General features: G+C 46.8%; 1 protein-coding gene across 2 annotated transcripts in view; it reads right to left on the bottom strand.

The window, feature by feature from the left end:
* Window positions 1–22,421: 22,421 nt before the first annotated feature.
* LOC137528033 (granzyme A-like) overlaps window positions 22,422–22,952 on the bottom strand; it is a 65,894-nt gene continuing 65,363 nt past the window's right edge. For both annotated transcript variants that reach the window (XM_068249257.1, XM_068249256.1), the window contains exon 5: window positions 22,422–22,851. In XM_068249257.1, the coding sequence (XP_068105358.1) occupies window positions 22,633–22,851 (219 nt within the window). In that variant the 3' untranslated portion in view covers window positions 22,422–22,632. The remainder of the gene's footprint in view (window positions 22,852–22,952) is intronic.

The following is a 22,952-nucleotide window of genomic DNA, read 5'->3' as shown; positions in this document are numbered from 1 at the left end:
AGCACTGCACAGCAGATGTCGCAGGGGGCTTTTGCTGCTCACCTTTCAGGTACCCGTGGTATTGATCGTGGCTGGGGGGAGGAGGAGAACTTCCATGACATCAGTGAGGAAGAGGAAGAGGAGATGACGACTAGGTCAGAATTCAACCTTGTGCAGATGGGGTCTTTCATGCTATCCAATTTGTTGAGTGACCCTCGGATAAAAAAAATCAAGGCAAAGTGGCGGAGATGTTACCAAATTACCAGAAGGCTGAAAAGATGCAGCACTTACACAACAATCTGGCAAGTATGTTTTACACTACATTTAAGGGTGATGTCACAACACAATGGGAAAGAGGTGCCAGTATTCTTCCTCCTCTTCCTCCTATGTCCACGCAGGCAAGGACAGGATGCTCTAGCGATCTGATGGTTATGTTGGACATGCGGACATGTGGACATTTCTTTAGTCCAAAGCGTCACCTCAGCCCTTCGGGATCCACCATCTAACAATGGCTTCGACTGGCAGGTAGCCGACTACCTGACCTTAAGTGCGGATATAGACACTATGAGCACATGTCACAATTTGCCATCCAACTTCTGGCTTGCCCCGCCTCAATCTTCCTGTCAGAAAGGACCTTCAGCGCAGCGGGAGGCATTGTCACTGCCAAGTAGAGATGGAGCAAACCTCAGATTTTCTTTGGGGACAGGGGAAGGGCGGACGTCTCCCCTCCCTTCCCTCACCTTGGGGCTCCCCTTCCTGGCTCTCCCCTCCGGTATTTTTTAAATCTCGGCGGCTAAAGTGGGCGGAGACTTACCACCGTTCCTCCAGCCGCAAGGGACGGTCTGCTCTGTGCGCGGCTAGTCTGGTCTTGAGTAGATCAGACTAGCCGTGCACAGAGTAGAGCTCCATCCAGCGTCTGGAAGAACGGTGGTAAGTCTCCGCCCACTTTAGCCTCCGAGATTTAAAAAATACCGGAGGGGAGAGCCAGGAAGGGGAGCCCCAAGCTGAGGGAAGGGAGGGGAGACATCTGCCCTTCCCCGCTGTCCCCAAAGCTCTCCTTCTCTGCGCTGCTCCCCTCCTGCTGGGGGGACACCTGGCTACCTGGGGACATATACACCTGCCTACATATACTGGTCACATATCCCCCTGCCTACATATACTGGGCACATATCCCCCTGCCTACATATACTGGGCACATATCCCCCTGCCTACATATACTGGGCACATATCCCCCTGCCTACATATACTGGGGACATATCCCCCTGGCTACATATACTGGGCACATTTACCCCTGGCTACATATACTGGGGACTACTATACCCCTGACTACATATACTGGGGACTACTATACCCCTGACTACATATACTGGGGACTACTATACATCTGGCTACATATACTGGGCACATATACCCCTGACTACATATACTGGGGACATATACCCCTGATTACATATACTGGGGACTACTATACACCTGCCTATATATGCTGGGCACATATACCCCTGACTACATATACTGGGGACATATACCCCTGCCTACATATACTGGGCACATATACCCCTGACTACATATACTGGGCATATATACCACTGACTACATATACTGGGCACATATACCCCTGACTACATATACTGGGCACATATCCCCCTGACTACATATACTGAGCACATTTTCCCCTGCCTACATATACTGGGCACATATACGCCTGCCTACATATACTGGGCACACATACCCCTGGTTACATATACTGGTCACATATACACCTGGCTACATATACTGGGGACATATTCCCCTGCCTACATATACTGGGCACATATACCCCTGACTACATATACTGGGCATATATACCACTGACTACATATACTGGGCACATATACCCCTGACTACATATACTGGGCACATATCCCCCTGACTACATATACTGGGCACATATCCCCCTGCCTACATATACTGGGCACATATACGCCTGCCTACATATACTGGGCACACATACCCCTGGTTACATATACTGGGCACATATACCCCTGGCTACATTTACTGGGGACTACTATACCCCTGACCACATATACTGGGCCCCTATACCCCTTGCTACATATACTAGGTACATATACCTCTGCCTACATATACTGGGGATATATACCCCTGCCTACATATACTGGGGATATATACCCCTGCCTACATATACTGGGGATATATACCCCTGCCTACATATACTGGGCACATATACCCCTGCCTACTTTTAATGGGCACATATACCTCTGGCTACATATACTGGGCACATATACCTCTGGTTACATATACTGGGCACATATACCCCCTGGCTACATCTACTGGGGACAGCTATACACCTGGCTACATATACTGAGGACTACTACACACCTGGCTACTTATGGAACATATATACCTGGCCACCTATTCTGTGGACATCTATACACATGGCTACCTATTCTGGGGACATTATACACCTGGCTACCTATTCTGGGGACAACTATACTCATGGCTTCTTATACTGGGGACACCTGTAGACCTGTCTACCTATGCTGGGGGTACCTATTTTGGGGGAACTGCTGTCAGATTATCTGCATTTTTGGGGAACCACTGTTAACAGATTAAGTGTATTTTGGGGAACCGCTGCCAGATTATGTGTATGTTAGGGGAATGGCTGCTGCCAGATTTCACGTATTTCGGGGAACTGCTGCCAGGTTGTGTATGTTTGGGGGACCACTGCTGCCAGATTACATGTATTTTGGGTGTTACATGTATTTTGGGTGATCCGCTGTCAGGTTTTGCGTATTTTGGGGAACTGCTTCCAGATTATGTGTATGTTGGGGGAACTGCTACTGCCACATTGTCTGTTTTGGGGGAACCGAACCACTGCCATATTATCTGTATTTTGGAGGAACTTCTACCAGATTACGTGTCTTTTTGGTGAAATGCTGTCAGATTACATCTATTTTGGGGGGATACACTACGGCAGAGCTCAAACTTCCCCGGCAGACCTTTTACATCACTGCTAAGGTCATGTATAGTTGGCCCCACCCATTACCACACCCATGTTGTGCTTGACCACGCCCATTTTTGGTGCACCGCGCGTAGGTCTTTTCCTAGGACTAGACCCCTGCTTTCAATGGTTCTTTCTCTAGCATTGTTAAAGCTTACATGTATTTTTTTTAATTACTTTACACGCAGGTACAGAGAAAATGAATAAATGCAGTGACTGCTGCTGGTAGTATATAATACAATTACTGTGGTCACACACAGGTACAGGTATGCAGCGTGGACTGGGGGTGGTATGGTCTTAAACAATTCAATGTGCGGCTTACACACACATGCAGGTACAGAGAAAATGAATAAATACAGTGACTGCTTCTGCTGGTGAGGTGACATATAATACAATTACTGCGGTCACACACAGGTATGCAGCGTGGACTGGTGGTGGTATGGTCTTACACAATTCAATGTGTGGCTTTCACACACGCAGGTACATTGAAAATGAATAAATGCAGTGACTGCTGCTGGTGGTGATATATACTGTAATACAATTAGAGATGTTGCGATCATCCGATTTTTGGTTTGCGAACCCAGTTCACTTATGCTGGCCAGAAAAGTGATGGAAAAGATGTTTCAAGGGCTCTAACACCTGGAGGGGGGCATGGCGGAGTGGCATACATGCCAAAAGTCCTGGGGAAAAATCTGGATTTGACGCAAAGCAGCGTTTTAAGGGCAGAAATCACATTGAATGCTAAATTGCAGGCCTAAAGTGCTTTAAAACATCTTGCATGTGTATACATCAATCAGGTAGTGTAATTAGTGTACTGCTTCACACCAAACTCACTATGTTACGCACCGCAACCAGCTGTTTGTGTAGTGACAGCCGTGCTGGACTGGTGTGCAACATGGCGAGACTGCAGGCCGTGGCGGTTTTCCAGCCCATATGGTCGCCGGGCTGTGGTAGCTCAATGATAGAACAACAGTGACTGTCCAGCTGATCAAATTTGGTCTGACCACAATGAAGCAACGACCTTATTATCTTTGGTGTGCCATCCCCACCCGAGACACTCATATAGCCGGCGGTCATTGCTTCATTGTAATACGCAAGCCCCTTCACCACGGCAAGGTAATGATCACGCAGTGCAGCCAGAAAAATGAGGCAGGCATGTACACGCACCAGAAAAATTACTATAACGGCTGCGGCTAGCAGTGGCCTTAAAAATTCAGGAATTCGCCTAGAGTCCTGGACCCTGTTGGTGGTGACGGAGAAGGCAAGCGGCCTGCAGGCAGAGATGCTGTGTGTGGGGACGGACTTAGTCTTCGGGCGGGCAGTAGCCCTCCGGGATCCATGCCTCATTCATTTTGATAAAGGTGAGGTACTGAACACTTTTGTGACTTAGGCGACTTCTCTTCTCAGTGACAATGCCTCCAGCTGCACTGAAGGTCCTTTCTAAAAGGACGCTTGCGGCAGGGCAAGAGAGAAGTTAGATGGCAAATCGGGACAGCTCTGGCCACAGGTCAAGCCTGCACACCCAGTAGTCCAAGGGTTCATCATCGCTGCTCGCAGTGTCTACATCCACAGTTAAGGCCAGGTAGTCAGCTACCTGCCGGTCCAGGCGTTGGTGGAGGGTGGATCCGGAAGGGCTACGGCGAGGCGTTGGACTAAAGAATGTCCGCATGTCTGACATCACCATGAGATCGCTGGAGCGTCCTGTCCTTGCCTGCGTGGACATGGGAGGAGGATTACTGGCAGTGGTACCTTTGCGTTGTGGTGTGACATCACCCTTAAATTCATTGTAAAGCATACTTGCCAGCTTGTTCTGCAAGTGCTGCATACTTTCCACCTTCTGTTGAGTTGGTAACAGGTCCGCCACTTTGTGCCTGTACCGAGGGTCTAGTAGCGTGGTCACCCAGTACAGGTCATTCCCTTTGAGTTTTTTGATACGGGGGTCCCTCAACAGGCTGGACAACATGAAAGAGGCCATCTGCACAAAGTCGGATCCATACATACTATCCATCTCCTCTTGCTCTTCCTGAGTGACGTCACGTAAGTCCTCTTCCTCCCCCCAGCCACGAACAATACCATGGGAACGTGGAGCAGCACAAGCCCCCTGTGACGGCTGCTGCGGTTGTTCTTCTGTCACCGCCTCTTCCTCCTCCACAGAAACACCTTCCTCATCATTCGAGTCTGACTCCTCTTCTTCCCCACATGACTCCTCTTCTTCCTCCTCCTCCCCCCCTCTGTGCTGCCGCAGGTGTTGAGGAAACATCTGGTTCGGATGAAAATTGCTCCCATGACTTCTCCTGCCGTAACTGTTCTTCTTCACACTCCTCCACAGCACGCTCCAGAAAGTAAGCGTAGGGGATCAAGTCGCTGATGGTGCCTTCAGCGTGACTCACCAGGTTGGTCACCTCCTCGAACGGCCGCATGATCCTGCATGCATTTCACATCAGTGTCCAGTTGTTGGGCCACAACATCCCCATCTTCCCAGATTGTGTCCTTCTACTGTAATTGTACAGGTACTGGGTGACGGCTTTCTCCTGGTCTAGCAGGCGAGAGAACATGAGCAGGGTCGAATTCCAGCGAGTCGGACTATCGCATATCAAGAATCTCACCGGCAAGTTGTTTCTCCGTTGAATGTCCGCAAAGCGTGGCATGGCCGTGTAACACCGCCTGAAATGCCCACACAACTTCCTGGCCTGCTTCAGGACGTCCTCTAAGCCTGGGTATTTTGACACAAATCTTTGAACGACCAGATTCAGCACATGTGCCATGCAGGGTACATGTGTCAGCTTTCCCAAATTCAAAGTGGAAAGGAGATTGCTGTCGTTGTCACACACCACGTTGCCAATCTCCAGCTGGTGCGGGGTCAGCCATTGCTCCACCTGTTTGTTAAGAGCAGCCAGGAGAGCTGGTCCAGTGTGACTCTCCGCTTTGAGGCAAGACATGTCTAAAATGGCGTGACACGGTCGTACCTGGCATGCAGCGTAGGCTCTGGGGAGATGGGGCTGTGTAGCTGGAGAGGAGGAGATGGCAGAACCACTAGAGTTGAACTGCCACTCAGCCAAGGAGGAGGAGGAGGATGACAGCGAAGAGGATGTAGCAGGAGGAGAAGGAGAGGAGGTGGCAGGAAGCCTGCCTGCAAGCCGTGGAGGTGCCACAAGTTGGTCCGCTGCGCAGCCACATACTCCCTGCTTGCCATCGGTCACCAGGTTGACCCAATGGGCTGTGTACGTAATGTAGCGGCCCTGCCCGTGCTTGGCAGACCAGGCATCCGTGGTCAGGTGGACCCTTGACCCAACACTCTTCGCCAGAGATGACACCACTTGCCTCTCAACTGCACAGTACAGTTTGGGTATGGCCTTTTTTGAAAAATAATTGCGGCCTGGTATCTTGAACTGTGGTGTCCCAATGGCCACACATTTACGGAAAGCCTCAGTCTCCACCAGCTTGTATGGTAATAGCTAGCGAGCTAATAGTTCAGCAGAAATGGGCTTCTCCCGCTCAAAGACTTCCTTCACGGACACCTGGCTGCTGTGGGCAGAGGAGCAGGAACCGCTCAAGGGCAGAGGTGGTGTGGAGGAGGGTGGCTGTGAAGGTGCAAGGGAGAAAGCGGCTGAAGATGATGCACGTGAAGGAGGAAGAGGAGGCGGAGGGTGGCTTGTCTTTTGGGTGCTGCTTTTCCTCAGGTGTTCTTGCCATAGCTGTTTGTGCCTTTTTTCCAGGTGCCTTCGTAAGGCACTTGTCCCTACGTGAGTTTTGGCCTTTCCACGGCAGAGACAACAGATGGCTTTGCTCCGATCTGAGGCACACACGTTAAAAAATGTCCAAACCGCTGAGCTCCCCTGGGGTGATGGCACTATGGTGGCATCAGCAGGTGACGTTGAAGGGCATGTTGGCTGGCTGTCCATAGCTGGCAATACATGGCGCCGGACACTGCCCCCAGCTTTTTCTGAGGATGAGCTCCCTCTGCTTCTTTCATGGACTCGTCTCCTCCTACTCCTCTCTGACTCCCCCTCTAAACTGTCCCCCTGGTGATCTCCTCTATTGGGAACATACGTGGCATCCGTATAATCATCATCATAATCCTCCTGCCCAGCTCCACTTTCCTCAGACACCTCCAAAACTGCACCAACACCAGGTACTTCATCATCCCCCTCCTCAAACGTTACGTCCATACTATTGCCACCTAACTCAGTTGTATGGGGTGGTGTAACTTGCTTCATCTTGTTGTAGCAGTATTGGCTGTGAATCAGTGATTTCCACACCAAATAACTCCTGCAAAGTGTTAAATGCAGCGGATGTGGTGCTTGTAGTAGCGCTGGTGGCTGCGGGAGATGAGGTGTTCTGTGTTAAATAGTCAAGCACGTCCTGACAACCTTGGGAAGTGATGGCACGTGCCTTCTTCTGAGCACTGTACTTTGGACCAGGGCCGCACAAAATCACATCAACACAACCTTGCACAGACCTGCCAGTGCCAGGTGGCCTTCCTCTGGGTCTGCCTCTACCTCTTCCTCTACCTGGTTTGTCCATTTTGTCCATCTCGGGGGGATGCTAGGTGTATGCAGTGAGGTGGGTTCACTGAACACAAAAGGTAGTTATATGCATTGAGGTGGGTTCACTCAACACAACAGCTAGGTATATGCAGTGAGGTGGGTTCACTGAACACAAAAGGTAGGTAGATGCAGTGAGGTGGGTTCACTGAACACAAAAGGTAGTTATATGCAGTCAGGTGGGTTAACTCAACACAACAGCTAGGTATATGCAGTGAGGTGGGTTCACTGAACACAAAAGGTAGTTAGATGCAGTGAAGTAGGTTCACTGAACGCAAAAGGTAGTTATATGCAAATAGGTGGGTTCACTCAACACAAAAGGTAGTTAGATGCAGTGAGGTGGGTTCACTGAACGCAAAAGGTAGTTATATGCAGTGAGGTGGGTTAACTCAACACACAGTTAGAATTATCAAGGCTGTGTATGCAACACAAGTGTCAGTGGGACACACATAAGAAAAAAAATAGATCACAAGAACAGGATTAGCTCTGAAAAGAGCTGTTGTGGGGTGCTATTACAGCAATAAGATTCAGCCAGGAGCAAGCTAACAAGCCAAGAGCCTAACTATTCTTTCCCTAGGAGAAACAATCTGCGGCAGCTTACCCTAATCTGACTATTGCAGCCACACGAGTGAGTGTAATGGCCGGCGGAGCCTGCTTTATATAAGGGGGGGAGCGGCTCCAGGGCTGAGTGTAGCCTGATTGGCTACAATGTGCCTGCTGACTGTAGAGGGTCAAAGTTGACCCTAATAGAGCACTATGGGGCAAATCGAACTTCCAGGAAAGTTCGCCTTCGCCGTTCGGGTGAACCGTTCGGGCCATCTCTAAATACAATCACTGCGGTCACACACAGTTACAGGTATGCATTGTGGACTGGTGGTGGTATGGTATTACACAATACAGTACAATGTGCAACTGGCACAGTCTGTCACACACACAGGTCCAATGCCAGTGAAGTATACAGTAAATGTGCTGGCCCTGGCTGGCACAGTATTAATTAGCAATTGCAAGAGGCAGCTGCAACACACAGCAGGGCTGTATAATGCAGTGCAGTGGGCCAGACACACACACAAAAAAACAGATCACACTATAACAGTAGTTCTGAAAAGAACTGTTTGGGTGGTGCTTCTCAGCAACAAATAGCAGCTAGGAGGAAGCTACAAGAGCATAACTACGCTTTCCCTATCTCCAGCAAGCACTGTCCCTTCCTCTCACTATAGCAAGATCAGCAGAATGAGATATTGGCCCGACGCTGCGCTGTTTTTATAGGGGGGGGGGGGGCGTGGGTCCAGGAGGGTGTGCAGTCTGATTGGCTGCCATGTGTCTGCTGACTGTGATGTATAGGGTCAAAGTTTAGCCCCATGATGTGGTATAGGGGGCAGGTCGAACTCGCTATGTGTTCGCGGTTCGCGAACCACCAAGGTTTGAGCGACAAGTTCGCCGGCGAACCGTTCGGGCCATCTCTACTGACAAGAGAAGTAACCTAGATCAAAAAAGTGTTCAGCATCTCACCTTTATTAAAATGAATGAGGCATGGATCCCGCAGGGCTACTGCCTGCCCGAAGACTAAGTCAGTCCCCACACGGCATCTCTGCCTGCACACCGCATGACTGCCTGCCCGAAGAGTGAAGACTAACTCCCCACAAGGCATATCTGCCTGCAGGTATCTCTGCCTGACTGCCTGTCCGAAGACTAAGTCAGTCCCTACACACAGCATCTCTGCCTGCAGGCCGCTTGACTGCCTTCTCCGCCACCACCAACAGGGTCCAGAACTCCTGGTGGATTCCTGAATGTTTAAGGCCACTGCTAGCAGCAGCCGCTACCAAAAATTTATATTTTTTCCTGGTTTGTGTACATGCCTAATTTTTCTGGATGTACTGTGGCTGCAACAACAACAAAACAAAAGGCATGTACATGTGTCAATTCCCCTTTGTGATCATTAACTTGCTGCGGTGAAGGGGCTTGCATATTCCAATGAAGCAATGACCTATATGAGTGTGTTGGGGGGCACACCCAAGGTAATAAGGTCTTTGCTTTATTGTGGAAAGACCAAATTCAATCAGCTGGACAGTCACTGTTGTTCTGTCATGGAGCTACCTCAGCCCGACCACATGGGCTATAAAACCGCCACCACCTGCTCTCTCGCCAACGTGCACAACAACACGGCCATCACTACACAAACAACTGTTTGTGGTGCATTAAACAGTGAGTTTGGTCTGTCAGTGTGAAGCAGTACACTACTTACACTACCTGATCGATGTATACAGTCCTGGCCAAAAGTTTTGAGACTGTCAAAAATATTAGTTTTCACAAAGTTTGCTGCTAAACTGTGTTTAGATCTTTGTTTCAGTTGTTTATGTGATGTACTGACATATAATTATAAGCACTTCATATGTTTCAAAGGCTTTTATTGACAATTACATGAGATTTATGCAAAGAGTCAGTATTTGCAGTCAGTGGCGTAGCTAAGGAGCTGTGGGCCCCGATGCAAGTTTTACAATGGGGCCCCCCCATGCACTCTATACATAACAATTGATACGGCGCACTAAAAGCTGGCAATGGCAACTACAGTGTCAGAGGTGCAAGAAGGGGATGGGGAACAGTTTGTTAATGATTACCACTATTCAAAGTATATATAGAAATGATTATTATGAGCACAGGAGCAATATAGAGCTAATACTGTAGTTGAGGTAGGGCCATTCGGGGCCCCACTGGCCCAAGGGCCCCGATGCGGTCGCTACCTCTGCACCCCCTATTGCTACGCCCCTGTTTGCAGTGTTGGCCCTTCTTTTTCAGGACCTCTTCTATTCGACTGGGCATGCTCTCAATTAACTTCTGGGCCAAATCCTGACTGATAGCAGCACTTTCTTTCATAATCACTTCTTTCAGTTTCTCAGAATTAGTTGGTTTTTGTTTGTACACCCGGGAGTTTCTAGGCCATGGACCCAAAAATTTCAAAGTTTTGGTCCCAGAGCCACTTAGTTATCACTTTTGCCTTATTACTCCATCGTGCTGGAAAATGCATTGTTCTTCACCAAACTGTTGTTGGATTGTTGGAAGAAGTTGCTGTTGGAGGGTGTTTTGGTACCATTCTTTATTCATGGCTGTGTTTTTTTGGCAAAATTGTGAGTGAGCCGACTCCCTTGGATGAGAAGCAACCCCACACATGAATGGTCTCAGGATGCTTTACTGTTGGCATGACACAGGGTTGATGGTAGCGCTCACCTTTTCTTCTCCTGACAAGCCTTTTTCCAGATGCCCCAAACAATCGGAAAGGGGCTTCATCAGAGAATATGACTTTGCCCCAGTCCTCAGCCGTCCATTCACCATACTTTCTGCAGAAGATCAATCTGTCCCTGATGTTTTTTTGGGAGAGAAGTGGCTTCTTTGCTTCCCTTCTTGATACCAGGCCATTTTCCAAAAGTCTTGACCTCACTGTGCGTGCAGATGCGCTCACACCTGCCTGCTGCCATTTCTGAGCAACCTCTGCACTGGTTGCACTCCGATCCCGCAGCTGAATCCTCTTTAAAGAGAATCTGTATTGATAAAATCGCACAAAAGTTAACATACCAGTGCGTTAGGGGACATCTCCCATTACCCTCTGTCACAATTTCGCCGCTCCCCGCCGCATTAAAAGTGGTTAACAACAGTTTTAGAAAGTTTGTTTGTAAACAAACAAAATGGCCACCAAAACAGGAAGTAGGTTGATGTACACATAGAAAATACATCCATACACAAGCAGGCTGTATACAGCCTTCCTTTTTAATCTCAAGAGATCATTTGTGTGTTTCTTTCCCTCTGCAGCTATCTTCCACTGAAGTGTCAGGCTGTTTCTTCCTGCAGAGTGCAGACAGCTCTGCCTGTATGTAATTCTTCAGTATGTGAAAGCCCAGCCAGCTCAGAGGAGGATTTATCCAGCTTGTAAAAGATAATAGAGCAGAGAGAAGCTGCACTAATCTAAATAATACACAGGCAGTGTGCAGAGAGGGGCCTGGAGGGGGAGATGCATCACAGAACCACAACACTGAAGAACTTGGCAGCCTTCCAGACACAGGCTGACAAGTCTGACAAGAGAGAGATAAGTTGATTTATTACAGAGATGGTGATAGTAGAACGTGCTGCAGTAAGCCAGAACACATTAGAATAGCTTTTGGAACTTGTAGGATGGAAGAAAACCGGATGAAATTTTTGTTACGGAGTCTCTTTAAGAGATGATCCTGGCACTAGTGTTGGGCGAACACCTAGATGTTCGGGTTCGGGCCGAACAGGTCGAACATGGCCGCGATGTCCGGGTGTTCGAGCTGAACTCCGAACATAATGGAAGTCAATGGGGACCCGAACTTTTGTGCTTTGTAAAGCCTCCTTACATGCTACATACCCCAAATTTACAGGGTATGTGCACCTTGGGAGTGGGTACAAGAGGAAGAAAAAATTTAGCAAAAAGAGCTTATAGTTTTTGAGAAAATCGATTTTAAAGTTTCAAAGGGAAAACTGTCTTTTAAATGGGGGAAATGTCTGTTTTCTTTGCACAGGTAACATGCTTTTTGTCGGCATGCAGTCATAAATGTAATACATATAAGAGGTTCCAGGAAAAGGGACCGGTAACGCTAACCCAGCAGCAGCACACGTGATGGAACAGGAGGAGGGTGGCGCAGGATGAGAAGGCCACGCTTTAAGACACAACAACCCAGGCCTTGCATGAGGACAAGAAGCGTGCGGATAGCAATTTGCATTTTGTCGCCATGCAGTCATAAATTTAATACAGATGAGAGGTTCAATAAACAGGGAACGGAAACGCTAACCCATCACAGATGTTCATTGTTCATGTTACTTGGTTGGGGTCCGGGAGTGTTGCGTAGTCGTTTCCAATCCAGGATTGATTCATTTTAATTTGAGTCAGACGGTCTGCATTTTCTGTGGAGAGGCGGATACGCCGATCTGTGACGATGCCTCCGGCAGCACTAAAACAGCGTTCCGACATAACGCTGGCTGCCGGGCAAGCCAGCACCTCTATTGCGTACATTGCTAGTTTGTGCCAGGTGTCTAGCTTCGATACCCAATAGTTGAAGGGTGCAGATGGATTGTTCAACACAGCTATGCCATCTGACATGTAGTCCTTGACCATCTTCTCCAGGCGATCGGTGTTGGAGGTGGATCTGCACGCTTGCTGTTCTGTGTGCTGCTGCATGGGTGTCAGAAAATTTTCCCACTCCAAGGACACTGCCGATACCATTCCCTTTTGGGCACTAGCTGCGGCTTGTGTTGTTTGCTGCCCTCCTGGTCGTCCTGGGTTTGCGGAAGTCAGTCTGTCGGCGTACAACTGGCTAGAGGAGGGGGAGGATGTCAATCTCCTCTTTAAAGTCTCCACAAGGGCCTGCTGGTATTCTTCCATTTTGACCTGTCGGACTCTTTCTTCAAGCAGTTTTGGAACATTGTGTTTGTACCGTGGATCCAGATCGCGTTCAATGCAGTCCTAGGCCGAAGAGGTCATAGCCTAGGGTCACAAAAACCTGTTTATTTGGGCTATTTCAATGGTAGTGACGGTGACGTACATAAATCTCAGCCATGGCCGTTAGCAACGTCTGAATTTCACGAAATGTCTCATGCAGGTAGAAGACATATTGTTAGACTTGGATTCCAAAGATGGGGTCCCTACATCTCTGCAAACCAGAGTTACAGGGGTCCAAAATTGGTAAAATCCCCCATAGGCTTTCATTGGGCCTCCTATTTACAGTTCCAAAATCTCACATCTTTTCAAAGGGCAATTGATCAGCAGTGGCAAATTTTCTAGCATTGTAGGGACCCTTAAGGGGGAACATGACTGGTGAGTTTCGGGCCCCTAGGCCAAAGAGGTCATAGCCTAGGGTCACAAAAACCTGTTTATTTGGGTTATTTCAATGGTAGTGATGGTGATGTACATAAATCTCAGCCATGGCCGTTAGCAACGTCTGAATTTCACGAAATGTCTCATGCAGGTAGAAGACATATTGTTAGACTTGGATTCCAAAGATGGGGTCCCTACATCTCTGCAAACCAGAGTTACAGGGGTCCAAAATTGGTAAAATCCCCCATAGACTTTCATTGCCTCCCTATTTCACTTTCCAAAATCTCACATCTTTTCAAAGGGCAATGGCTCAGCAGTACCAAATTTTCTAGCATTGTAGGGACCCTTAGGGGGAACATGACTGGTGAGTTTCGGGCCCCTAGGCCAAAGAGGTCATAGCCTAGGGTCACAAAAACCTGTTTATTTGGGCTATTTCAATGGTAGTGATGGTGACGTACATAAATCTCAGCTATGGCCGTTAGCAACGTCTGAATTTCACGAAATGTCTCATGCAGGTAGAAGACATATTGTTAGACTTGGATTCCAAAGATGGGGTCCCTACATCTCTGCAAACCAGAGTTACAGGGGTCCAAAATTGGTAAAATCCCCCATAGACTTTAATTGCCTCCCTATTTCACTTTCCAAAATCTCACATCTTTTCAAAGGGCAATGGCTCAGCAGTACCAAATTTTCTAGCATTGTAGGGACCCTTAGGGGGAACATGACTGGTGAGTTTCGGGCCCCTAGGCCAAAGAGGTCATAGCCTAGGGTCACAAAAACCTGTTTATTTGGGCTATTTCAATGGTAGTGATGGTGACGTACATAAATCTCAGCTATGGCCGTTAGCAACGTCTGAATTTCACGAAATGTCTCATGCAGGTAGAAGACATATTGTTAGACTTGGATTCCAAAGATGGGGTCCCTACATCTCTGCAAACCAGAGTTACAGGGGTCCAAAATTGGTAAAATCCCCCATAGACTTTCATTGCCTCCCTATTTCACTTTCCAAAATCTCACATCTTTTCAAAGGGCAATGGCTCAGCAGTACTAAATTTTCTAGCATTGTAGGGACCCTTAGGGGGATCATGACTGGTGAGTTTTGCCACTGCTGAGCCATTGCCCTTTGAAATGGTGTGAGATTTTGGAACAGTAAATAGTAGGCCCAATGAAAGCCTATGGGGGATTTTACCAATTTTGGACCCCTGTAACTCTGGTTTGCAGAGATGTAGGGACCCCATCTTTGGAATCCAAGTCTAACAATATGTCTTCTACCTGCATGAGACATTTCGTGAAATTCAGACGTTGCCAACGGCCATAGCTGAGATTTATGTACGTCACCATCACTACCATTGAAATAGCCCAAATAAACAGGTTTTTGTGACCCTAGGCTATGACCTCTTTGGCCTAGGGGCCCGAAACTCACCAGTCATGTTCCCCCTAAGGGTCCCTACAATGCTAGAAAATTTGGTACTGCTGAGCCATTGCCCTTTGAAAAGATGTGAGATTTTGGAAAGTGAAATAGGGAGGCAATGAAAGTCTGTGGGGGATTTTACCAATTTTGGACCTCTGTAACTCTGGTTTGCAGAGATGTAGGGACCCCATCTTTGGAATCCAAGTCTAACAATATGTCTTCTACCTGCATGAGACATTTCGTGAAATTCAGACGTTGCTAACGGCCATAGCTGAGATTTATGTACGTCACCATCACTACCATTGAAATAGCCCAAATAAACAGGTTTTTGTGACCCTAGGCTATGACCTCTTTGGCCTAGGGGCCCGAAACTCACCAGTCATGTTCCCCCTAAGGGTCCCTACAATGCTAGAAAATGTGGTACTGCTGAGCCATTGCCCTTTGAAAAGATGTGAGATTTTGGAAAGTGAAATAGGGAGGCAATGAAAGTCTATGGGGGATTTTACCAATTTTGGACCCCTGTAACTCTGGTTTGCAGAGATGTAGGGACCCCATCTTTGGAATCCAAGCCTAACAATATGTCTTCTACCTGCATGAGACATTTCGTGAAATTCAGACGTTGCTAACGGCCATAGCTGAGATTTATGTACGTCACCATCACTACCATTGAAATAGCCCAAATAAACAGGTTTTTGTGACCCTAGGCTATGACCTCTTTGGCCTAGGGGCCCGAAACTCACCAGTCATGTTCCCCCTAAGGGTCCCTACAATGCTAGAAAATTTGGTACTGCTGAGCCATTGCCCTTTGAAAAGATGTGAGATTTTGGAAAGTGAAATAGGGAGGCAATGAAAGTCTATGGGGGATTTTACCAATTTTGGACCCCTGTAACTCTGGTTTGCAGAGATGTAGGGACCCCATCTTTGGAATCCAAGTCTAACAATATGTCTTCTACCTGCATGAGACATTTCGTGAAATTCAGACGTTGCTAACGGCCATAGCTGAGATTTATGTACGTCACCATCACTACCATTGAAATAGCCCAAATAAACAGGTTTTTGTGACCCTAGGCTATGACCTCTTTGGCCTAGGGGCCCGAAACTCACCAGTCATGTTCCCCCTAAGGGTCCCTACAATGCTAGAAAATTTGGTACTGCTGAGCCATTGCCCTTTGAAAAGATGTGAGATTTTGGAAAGTGAAATAGGGAGGCAATGAAAGTCTATGGGGGATTTTACCAATTTTGGACCCCTGTAACTCTGGTTTGCAGAGATGTAGGGACCCCATCTTTGGAATCCAAGTCTAACAATATGTCTTCTACCTGCATGAGACATTTCGTGAAATTCAGACGTTGCTAACGGCCATGGCTGAGATTTATGTACATCACCATCACTACCATTGAAATAACCCAAATAAACAGGTTTTTGTGACCCTAGGCTATGACCTCTTTGGCCTAGGGGCCCGAAACTCACCAGTCATGTTCCCCCTTAAGGGTCCCTACAATGCTAGAAAATTTGCCACTGCTGATCAATTGCCCTTTGAAAAGATGTGAGATTTTGGAACTGTAAATAGGAGGCCCAATGAAAGCCTATGGGGGATTTTACCAATTTTGGACCCCTGTAACTCTGGTTTGCAGAGATGTAGGGACCCCATCTTTGGAATCCAAGTCTAACAATATGTCTTCTACCTGCATGAGACATTTCGTGAAATTCAGACGTTGCTAACGGCCATGGCTGAGATTTATGTACGTCACCATCACTACCATTGAAATAGCCCAAATAAACAGGTTTTTGTGACCCTAGGCTATGACCTCTTCGGCCTAGGACTGCATTGAACGCGACCCACGCATTGTGCGCATTCTGGACAACACCAATTACTGGGTTTATACCCTTCTGGATCCACGGTACAAACACAATGTTCCAAAACTGCTTGAAGAAAGAGTCCGACAGGTCAAAATGGAAGAATACCAGCAGGCCCTTGTGGAGACTTTAAAGAGGAGATTGACATCCTCCCCCTCCTCTAGCCAGTTGTTCGCCGACAGACTGACTTCCGCAAACCCAGGACGACCAGGAGGGCAGCAAACAACACAAGCCGCAGCTAGTGCCCAAAAGGGAATGGTATCGGCAGTGTCCTTGGAGTGGGAAAATTTTCTGACACCCATGCAGCAGCACACAGAACAGCAAGCGTGCAGATCCACCTCCAACACCGATCGCCTGGAGAAGATGGTCAAGGACTACATGTCAGATGGCATAGCTGTGTTGAACAATCCATCTGCACCCTTCAACTATTGGGTATCGAAGCTAGACACCTGGCACAAACTGGCAATGTACGCAATAGAGGTGCTGGCTTGCCCGGCAGCCAGCGTTATGTCGGAACGCTGTTTCAGTGCTGCCGGAGGCATTGTCACAGATCGGCGTATCCGCCTCTCCACAGAAAATGCAGACCGTCTGACTCAAATTAAAATGAATCAATCCTGGATTGGAAACGACTACGCAACACTCCCGGACCCCAACCAAGTAACATGAACAATGAACATCTGTGATGTGTTAGCGTTTCCGGTCCCTGTTTATTGAACCTCTCATCTGTATTACATTTATGACTGCATGGCGACAAAACGCAAATTGCTATCCGCACGCTTTTTGTCCTCATGCAAGGCCTGGGTTGTTGTGTCTCAAAGCGTGGCCTTCTCCTCCTGCGCCACCCTCCTCTTGTTCCATCACGTGTGCTGCTGCTGGGTTAGCGTTACCGGTCCCTTTTCCTGGAACCTCTTATATGTATTACATTTATGACTGCATGCCGACAAAAAGCATGTTACCTGTGCAAAGAAAACAGACATTTCCCGCATTTAAAAGACAGTTTTCCCTTTGAAACTTTAAAATCGATTTTCTCAAAAACTATAAGCTCTTTTTGCTAATTTTTTTTCCCTCTTGTACCCACTCCCAAGGTGCATATACCCTGTAAATTTGGGGTATGTAGCATATAAGGAGGCTTTACAAAGCACGAAAGTTCGGGTCCCCATTGACTTCCATTATGTTCGGAGTTCGGCTCGAACACCCGAACATCGCGGCCATGTTCGGCCCGAACCCGAACATCTAGATGTTCGCCCAACACTACACGTGACCCGTTCGGCCAATCACAGCGCTAGCCGAACGTTCGGGTAACGTTCGGCCATGCGCTCTTAGTTCGGCCATATGGCTGAACAGTTTGGCCGAACACCATCAGGTGTTCGGCCGAACCCGAACATCACCCGAACAGGGTGATGTTCTGCAGAACCCGAACAGTGGCGAACACTGTTCGCCCAACACTACCTGGCACTTGCTGGACTTTCTTGGATGCCCTGAAGCCTTCTTAACAAGAATTGAACCTCTTTCCTTGAAGTTATTGATGATCCTATAAATTGTTGATTTAGGTGCAATCTTAGTAGCCACAATATTCTTGCCTGTGAACCCATTTTTATGCAACGCAACGATGGCTGCATGCGTTTCTTTGCTGATCACCATGGTTAACAATGGAAGATCAATGATTTCAAGCATCACCCTCCTTTTAACATGTCAAGTCTGCCAATCTAGCCCAATCAGCCTGACATAATGATCTCCAGCCTTGTGCTCGACAACATTCTCACCTGATTTAACAAGAGTACAAGACAATTACTGAAATGATCCCAGCAGGTCCTTTAATGACAGCAATGAAATGCAGTGGAAAGGTTTTTTTTGGGATTCATTTAATTTTCATGGCAAAGAAGGACTATGCAATTCATCTGAACACTCTTCAAAACATTCTGAAGTATATGCAAATTGCTATTATAAAAATTTAAGCACCAACTTTTTTCATTTCCAATATTTTTGACAGTCTCAAAACGTTTGGCCAGGACTGTACACACGCAAAATATTTTAAAGCACTTTATGCCTCCAATTTAGAACCGTAATGTGATTTCTGCCCTTACGGATTATAACCCTACTCTGCATCAAATACGTATTTTTTCGAGGGACTTTTCGCATGTATCCCACTCCATCATGCCCCCCCCCTCCAGGTGTTAGACCCCTTGAAACAACTTTTCCATCACTTTTGTGGCCAGAAATAGTCCCTGCATGTTTTTAAATTTGCCTGCCCAATGAAGTCTATGGTGGTTCGCCCGATTCACGAGAACTCAGACTTTTGTGGAAGTTCGCGTTCGCTGTTCGCGAACCCAAAATCTAATGTTCAGGCCATCTCTAATAACTAAAAATCATGGGGCCCCCCAGCAAAACTTTGATGATGCTACCCATTGTTCACACCTTTTCCAAACTCTACCGCTACTTGGAATAGCCAATCTCCATCTTTGCTATCCCTGCCACTGGCCAGAGTTTGGTGACACAGTACCTGAATTAATCTCTCGCTACTGAACTCTGGCACCTCTGGTAATTTAAAGAGAATCTGAAGCCAGATTAAAAATGGCTTTTTACCTTATATACATGTGAGGCATGTTTGCCCCAGCTAAAATGCTGCTATCACGCGGCATAACGAGGGGTCTTTACCCCCTAAATCCCCTCTGTGGTGCCCGGGGAGAACTTCCGTGTGAGGCAGGGCTATGAGCTGCAGCCCTGCCTCACACACGTCTGTCAGCGGCGGATCTCCGCCTCTCCCCCGCCCCTCCCAGTCTTCCTTCACTGAGAGGGGCGGGGAAGAGGCGGAGATACGCGCTGACAGACGCGTGTGAGGCAGGGCTGCAGCTCGTAGCCCGGCCTCACACGGAAGCGCACAGGGGCAGCAAAGTCCACGACCAAGAAAGTCGTGGATTTTGCAGGGGGGGTTTGGGGGGTAAAGACCCCTCGTTATGCCGCAGGATAGCGGCATTTTAGCTGGGGCAAACATGCCTCACATGTACAGTGGTGTGAAAAACTATTTGCCCCCTTCCTGATTTCTTATTATTTTGCATGTTTGTCACACTTAAATGTTTCTGCTCATCAAAAACCGTTAACTATTAGTCAAAGATAACATAATTGAACACAAAATGCAGTTTTAAATGATGGTTTTTATTATTTAGTGAGAAAAATAACTCAAAACCTACATGGCCCTGTGTGAAAAAGAAATTGCCCCCTGAACCTAATAACTGGTTGGGCCACCCTTAGCAGCAATAACTGCAATCAAGCGTTTGCGATAACTTGCAACAAGTTTTTTACAGCGCTCTACAGGAATTTTGGCCCACTCATCTTTGCAGAATTGTTGTAATTCAGCTTTATTTGAGGGTTTTCTAGCATGAACCACCTGTTTAAGGTCATGCCACAACATTTCAATAGGATTCAGGTCAGGACTTTGACTAGGCCACTCCAAAGTCTTCATTTTGTTTTTCTTCAGCCATTCAGAGATGGATTTGCTGGTGTGTTTTGGGTCATTGTCCTGCTGCAGCACCCAAGATCGCTTCAGCTTGAGTTGACGAACAGATGGCCAGACATTCTCCTTCAGGATTTTTTGGTAGACAGTAGAAATCATGGTTCCATCTATCACAGCAAGCCTTCCAGGTCCTGAAGCAGCAAAACAACCCCAGAAAATCACACTACCACCACCATATTTTACTATTGGTATGATGTTCTTTTGCTGAAATTCTGTGTTACTTCTACGCCGGATGTAACGGGACACGCACCTTCCAAAAAGTTCAACTTTTGTCTCGTCGGTCAACAAGGTATTTTCCCAAAAGTCTTGGCAATCATTGAGATGTTTTTTAGCAAAATTGAGACGAGCCTTAATGTTCTTTTTGCTTAAAAGTGGTTTGCGCCTTGGATATCTGCCTTGCAGCCCGTTTTTGCTCAGTCTCTTTCTTATGGTGGAGTCGTGAACACTGACCTTAATTGAGGCAAGTGAGGCCTGCAGTTCTTTAGATGTTGTTCTGGGGTCTTTTGTAGCCTCTCGGATGAGTTTTCTCTGCGCTCTTGGGAAGGTTCATCACTGTTCCATGTTTTTGGCATTTGTGGATAATGGCTCTCACTGTGGTTCGCTGGAGTCCCAAAGCTTTAGAAATGGCTTTATAACCTTTACCAGACTGATAGATCTCAATTACTTTTGTTCTCATGTGTTCCTGAATTGCTTTGGATCTTGGCATGATGTCTAGCTTTTGAGGTGCTTTTGGTCTACTTCTCTGTGTCAGATATCTCCTATTTAAGTGATTTCTTGATTGAAACAGGTGTGGCAGTAATCAGGCCTGGGGGTGACTACAGAAATTGAACTCAGGTGTGATAAACCACAGTTATTTTTTAACAAGGGGGGCAATCACTTTTTCACACAGGGCCATGTAGATTTGGAGTTTTTTTTCTCACTAAATAATAAAAAACATCATTTAAAACTGCATTTTGTGTTCAATGATGTTATCTTTGACTAATAGTTAACATTTTTTGACGAGCAGAAACATTTAAGTGTGACAAACATGCAAAAGAATAAGAAATCAGGAGGGGGGCAAATAGTTTTTCACACCACTGTATATAAGGTAAAAAGCCATTTTTAATCTGGCTTCAGATTCTCTTTAAGAAATTAATCGTGGTGCCTATGGTGGTGCCCAATTTCTGGGCCACAAATCGCGTCAAAATTATCTGCTTCGGATACAGACAGAGATTAGGGAGAGAAAAAGGAGGATAAAGGGGGAGACACAGGGGAGCACAGATAGAGAGATCTGGCCTTGACAGCTCCAAAATGTCTGCTTCTACTATCCTTAAAATGTTTGAAAAGTCAGCAGGAAAGGAGAAGAGATGTTTCTGTTGTGTTAGCAAATCAGTTGAGAGCTAAGTGCAGCACACAGGGGTCAGAAGTCCAGACAGAGACCCACAGGAGACTGCATTACAGCCATCAGTATGTGTGCCTCTGCCAGTCAATTTGCACAACTGCGCTTCAGATTCCCCCTGTACAGAGCAGTCACCAGGTACTCCCTCTCTGTTGTGCAATATGCAGCCTTTGTGCATTTCTAGCATTGGGTCTCCCGCAGTGCACCAGTTCTCTCCTCTGCTCCACCCCCTGAGTCACATGATACTGAGCAGACTCGAGATTCCAGCTGCCCTTGTGTCTTCTGCAGGACACGGGAGGAGAAAGAGAGCGATCAAAGACACAGCAGCACTGCGCCCCCTAGTGGTTTAAAGGAGGAGTCGCCCATGACACATGCCATGCATGCACCCCTGTAAATGGGCATCTGCATGTGCTACTATTATGTTCCCCTATATAACAAATTCCACCATTATATTACCATGTATAAATGCCACCATGACACCCCCTTTCATGTCTGACGACAAATGCAGGAATCCTGCTATACATCATCCCCACTGTAAATCTTGCACCATGTGGGCCCACATCCCAAGTGCTTTGCTATTGTGTGGACCTACTGAGGTGGGTTCTTTTGCTAGGTATGACCACCTAAATAGTAAATTATTAGAATGAGGCAGAAGCCTGGAATGATCAGGAACCCCCCTTGTTATCTTCTGTGCCCATGTCTAGTTATGCTGTAGCCGGGTGAGGGGGAGATGGATGCCCATTGCTTGCTGTTGATTACTGGCCTCATAAACCTTTCACTTACTGAATGATTAAGTCATTTTCCTGTAAAAATAATTAGAAATACAAACAAACAAAAAACACACAAGCACAGCCACAAGGTGACTAAATGAATGAAATACTTTATTTCTTTGCACAATATACTAGAAAAAGCAAGGCACAGAATTGCAGTTGTATTAACAAATAGATGGTCCAGACAATGGACTTATTCTCACCTAATATGAGATCTTCATTTTTAAATGTATTTAATTGTTGCTCCAATCTAACTGTTTTTTATCCTTCTCTTCTTTCAGCTACTAATATGGCATTATTGGCAGCAAATAAGCACACAAGCAAGCAAAGAAAACAAAACAGTTGGTAAAAGCTGCTCATTTTCATTTCTTTTTGATTTCTCTTTTAATCCAGTTGACGTTTTTGATTGTTCCTTTAATCCAGTTGACGTTTTTGATTGTTCCTTTAATCCAGTTGACAATATTTTCATTGAGGAAAGCATATCCTGGTGGAAATTCAGTATGTCCACAATTATTTTTTGGGCCAAAAGAAACAACTCCTCGGAGCTCGTCCTGGCAAATCAAAGGTCCTCCAGAATCACCCTAAGGCAAAAAAAGAAAGAAACATCAAATCTATATTATTGATTGTACTGATTGTTGCCCATTGTTGTCTGCAGTTAGGTGATATGTTTTCTGTTTAAATG

This window comes from Hyperolius riggenbachi, chromosome 1, assembly GCF_040937935.1.
Source record: "Hyperolius riggenbachi isolate aHypRig1 chromosome 1, aHypRig1.pri, whole genome shotgun sequence".
Lineage (NCBI taxonomy): Eukaryota > Metazoa > Chordata > Amphibia > Anura > Hyperoliidae > Hyperolius > Hyperolius riggenbachi.
This window is presented reverse-complemented; position numbering and strand designations above follow the sequence as displayed.